Genomic DNA, 5,000 nt, shown 5'->3' on the forward strand with positions numbered 1-5,000 from the left:
GAGAGCGCGAGAGGGAGAAGATAGATAGCGAGGGAGCTCTGCTCTCGCCTCTCTCTCTAGCGCTCTCTTCCGACTCTCTCTCGCTCTCTCTTTCTCGAGCGCTAGTTCTCGCTTCTACTCTCTATCCTCTCTCCTCTTCTCTCTCTTCGCCTCTCTTCGCCTCTCTCTCTCGTTTTTTCTCGCATCCTTTCCTACTCGTCCTCTCTCTCTCTCTCCTCCCTCGCTACGTTCCCTCGCTCCCCGCTCTCCCTTTTCTCGGCTCTCTTCGCTCCTCTCTTGTCTCTCTCTCCTCTCTACGCTCTCGCTATCTCTACTCTCTCCTCTCTCTTCTGCCCTCCGTCCTCTCTTTCTCTCTTCTACTCTCTCTCTCTCTCTCTCCTACTCTCTATCTGCTCTCTCTTCTCTCGCTCTCTTAGCTCCTGACTCTCTGTTTTGTTGTCTGCTCTCTTCTCTCTCTTTTCGCTCCTCTTTCTCTCTCTCTCTCTCTCTCTAGTTCCTCCTCCCTCTTCATCTCTCTCTCGCTCTCTTCGCTCTCTTCTCTCTACTCTCTCTTCCTCCTCTCTCTCTTTCTTCTTCTCATCACACTCTCTTCTCTCTCTCTCTTCTACGCGTCTCTCGCTCTTCTCTCTCTCTCGCCTGGCTCTCGTCTCTGACTCTCGTCGTCTCTTCTCTCTCCTCTGCTCCTTCTCTGTGCCCGCGTCTCCTCATCTCTGTCAGCTCCTCCCACTCGTCACCCGTCTCTCTCCTTCCGCTCCCTCGCTGCCTTCTCTCTCTATTCTCTCTCATCTCTCCTCTCTCTCCTCGCCTCTCTCTCTTCTCTCTCTCTCTCTCTCTCTCTCCCTCATCTCTTCGCAGGCTTTCTCTCTCCTCGTTTCTCTCTTCTCTCTCTCTCTACCCCTCTCTCCTCGTTGCCTCTCTTGCTCTCGTACTCTTCCTCTCTGCTGTCGCTCTTTCTCTCTCTCGCGTTCTTTCATTGCTCTCTCTTCGTGCGTACTCTCTCTCTCACTCTATCTCTTCCTTATCTCCTCTTCTCTCCTCTCGCTCTCGAGAGTATCCTGTATACTTGCCTTTTTAAAACATTTATATACGACAGTGAAGCAGACAGACAGACAGGTGAAGTAGATAAAAAGAATGACAGATACGTAAAGAACATGCGTCTCTGTTCCTATGGTGTCTGTCTATCTGTCTGGGACAAGGAGAGGGACACGTGTAGGGACAGACAGGTAGACAGACAGTGACAGACAGGTAAAGAAATGGACAAAATGCTGCTGCTGCTGAACATGACAGCTTTCGTCATACGGTCTTCCTCTGTCATTGTGATTGTTGTCATGATCTCAGTCTCAAATTGAACACTCTGAGATGTGCAACGGATGTGTAAAAACTTCACATTTCAATCCTTCTCTTGTCCTTCACTCTATAACACACACACACACACACACACACACACACACACACACACACACACACACACACACACACACACACACACACAGTGAGAGATTCCCATAATGCACTGGGAAGTGGCTCTGAGCAGTCTGTTGGTTTGTGTAAAGCATGGATTGATAATAACACTATTTACTCTGTGTGTGTGTGTGTGTGTGTGTGTGTGTGTGTGTGTGTGTGTGTGTGTGTGTGTGTGTGTGTGTGTGTGTGTGTGTGTTGCAGATGCTGTGTTTGGTCAATGTCAGCGATTTCCTGTTTCAATTCTTTACACTTACGACGCATCTCCAGCGGCTCTGCAGCATCTGAGGAACCTCCTTCAACAACTCGCTCAAGAAGGTATCACTCTTACAACTGTCTCTCTCTGCTCCTCTCTCTCTCTCTCTCTCTCTCTCTCCCCCTCTCTCTCTGTCTTCTGTAACTCTCTCCTCCTGTCTCTTTCCTCCTGTCACCTTGTCCTCCTGTCACCTTGTCCTCCTCTCTCTCTCTCTCTCTCTCTCTCTCTCTCTCTCTCTCTCTCTCTCTCTCTCTCTCCTTCTGTAAGTCTCTCCTCCTATCTCTCTCTCCTCCTGTCATTCTGTCCTCTTGTCGCTCTGTCCTCCTGGATGGGACTTTGGGGCTCTGGTATGACCTATTTCCTGTCCGCCAGAATTTCCTAAATAAAGAGGCTTCTGTCATCTTACCCTCTTTGTGAATTGCATCACGGTTCCCATGGCAACACAGCACCACATGTTTATTTTGGGCTGTTTTCAGTTGTAGTCCTGTCTCCACCTTTGTATGTTTTCCTGAATGTCCGAGTGTCTATTTGTCTTTTGTTTCACTTTAACAAAAAGTCTGTCCATCTATCTGTCTCATAATCTGGTCATCTGTCTGTCCGATCCCGTCTAGCCGTCTGTTTCACTGCCTATCTGTCCATCCCTCTGTATCATTGCCAGTCCTGTCTACCTGTTTATGTGTTTATGTGCTACCTGCCTATCTGATCCGTCTTCCTGTCTACCGTTATTTATTCTGTCGTTTTAATTAGTTTTCAGCCAAGTAGAAAAGCAGCAGCTGCTTATTTATTTTTTTTACTTTTCTTTCTCATTTCCATTCATGCTTTTATATGGGTTTAGTGCATATTCGAGTAAAAATAAGACTAGGGGGTGATTGCCAGAATCTCTCTCTCTCTCTCTCTCTCTCTCTCTCTCTCTCTCTCTCTCTCTCTCTCTCTCTCTCTCTCTCTCTCTCTCTCTCTCTCTCTCTCTCTCTCTCTCCCATACACACACACACACACACACACACTCTATTTTCAACATGGTGTCTGGTTTTGTCAAGAGAAATCAGCGTTTCTTCTTGGAAGGGGATGTGTAGCGATTGCTTCCAAGGCTGACACACTCGCCCATCTTTTCCGCGGTCTGTTGCATCGCTCCATCATGTGGGCAGATGAAAGAGGGATGATGAAAGGTTGAGTGCACTCCTCCATGGCCCAGAGAGATAGAAAGGCTTTTCAATGCCATGCTGTGTTAGAAGGGCAAAGTCTCTCTGTTCAGCTGTACAGAAAAAAGTATAGAAAGACAGAGACAGCAGCAATACACACACACACAGCCCATTCTTATGGATAGGGATCATAGAGGGGTGCCAATACTTTGTACAAAGGAAGATTAAACTATAGATTTGAGAGATTTCATTCCAGAGGGATGAATGTACGATCTCTGGAGTTTACGATGACCCATTAGGTCCTCAGGAGCTCTCAGATGCACTATTATAAACTGTTGTAGGAAGGACATTATTTACATTTACACTATTTACTGTCACCCAAATGAGGATGAGGTTCCTCTCAAGGTTTCTTCCTCTTATCTCAGGGACTTTTTCCCTGCCGTCGTCACCTCCGGCATGCTCATTAGGGATAGGGATAAATATATAGTATTTTATATTTTATATCCTTTTTTAAAATTTATTTTAATTGCATGCATTCATTTATTTATTTTAGTCTTATTTCTTCTTCTTCTTCTTCTTCTTCTTCTTCTTCTTCTTCTTGTTATTATTATATATTTCTTTCTTTTTTCAATCCTCTCTGTTCCCATACAGTATGTCTGTACAGCTGCTTTGAGACAATGGGAATTTTAACAATTAAGTGCTAATTTTAATTTTAACCAAGTGCTATACAAATACATTTAATTGCATTAAAAAATGTAACTATGTAATGCTAATGACAGTGCAACAGTAATGACTCAGTGTAATTTCACTGCCACAGTTTAATACTGACATGGTGTAACACTACTGACACAGTGTAATAGTACTGAGACAGTGTAACATTACTGAGACAGTGTAATACTACTGACACTGTGCAATACTCCTGACACAGTGTAACATTACTGAGACAGTGTAACATTACTGAGACAGTGTAATACTACTGACACTGTGCAATACTACTGACACTGTGCAATACTACTGAGACAGTTTAACACTACTGACACAGTGTAACACTACTGACACTGTGCAATACTACTGACACAGTGTAATATTACTTAGACAGTGTAACACTAATGGCACTTTGTAATACAACTGACACAGTACAATAGTACTGAGACAGTGTAACACTACTGATGGAGAGTAATGCTATTGATGAACCGAATACTACTGAGACAGTGTAATACTACTGACACAGTGTAACACTAATGGCACTGTGTAATACTACTGAGACAGTGTAATACTACTGACACAGTGTAACACTAATGACACTGTGTAATACTACTGAGACAGTGTAATACTACTGACACAGTGTAACACTAATGACACTGTGTAATACTACTGAGACAGTGTAATACTACTGACACAGAGTAACACTAATGACACTGTGTAATACTACTGAGACAGTGTAATACTACTGACACAGAGTAACACTAATGTCACAATGTAATACTACTGAGACAGTGTAACTACTGACACAGTGTAATACTACTGACACAGTGTAATACTATTGATGGAGTATAATACTACTGACACAGTGTTACACTAATGATACAATGTATTGCTACTGACATGATGTAATACTTCTGACACAGTGTAACACTAATAACATGTTGTGGCACAGTGTAATAATACTGACACAGTGTAATATTAATGACATATTGTAACACTACACTGTGTCAGTAGTGTTACAATATGTCATTAATATTACACTGTGTCAGTAGTGTTACAATATGTCATTAATATTACACTACTGACACAGTGTAACTAATGACACAGTGTAACAGTACTGACACAGTGTAACTAATGACACTGTGTAACAGTACTGACACAGTGTAACTAATGACACAGTGTAACACTACTGACACAGTGTAATACCCACACAGTGTAACTAATGACACAGTGTAACACTACTGACACAGTGTAACTAATGACACAGTGTAACACTACTGACACAGTGTAACACCAATGACACACTGTAAATCTACTGACACAGTTTAACACCAATGACACAGTGTAATATTACTGACACAGTGTGACACCAACGACACACTGTAATACTACTGACACAGTGTAACACCAATGACACAGTGTAACACTAATGACACACT

At 43.1% G+C, this 5,000-nt stretch overlaps 1 protein-coding gene across 2 annotated transcripts in view; it reads left to right on the plus strand.

The window, feature by feature from the left end:
- The window catches only part of ptprn2 (protein tyrosine phosphatase receptor type N2), a 202,186-nt gene that overhangs the window by 41,790 nt on the left and 155,396 nt on the right, over positions 1-5,000 (plus strand). Inside the window, exon 3 of one of the 2 annotated variants that reach the window (XM_047817727.1) lies at positions 1,666-1,779. The exons of the other annotated variant lie outside the window; for it this stretch is intronic. Coding sequence (XP_047673683.1) covers positions 1,666-1,779 — 114 coding nt within the window. The remainder of the gene's footprint in view (positions 1-1,665; positions 1,780-5,000) is intronic. 2 annotated transcript variants of the gene reach the window in all.

This window comes from Tachysurus fulvidraco, chromosome 1, assembly GCF_022655615.1.
Source record: "Tachysurus fulvidraco isolate hzauxx_2018 chromosome 1, HZAU_PFXX_2.0, whole genome shotgun sequence".
In the NCBI taxonomy this organism is placed as follows: Eukaryota; Metazoa; Chordata; class Actinopteri; order Siluriformes; family Bagridae; genus Tachysurus; species Tachysurus fulvidraco.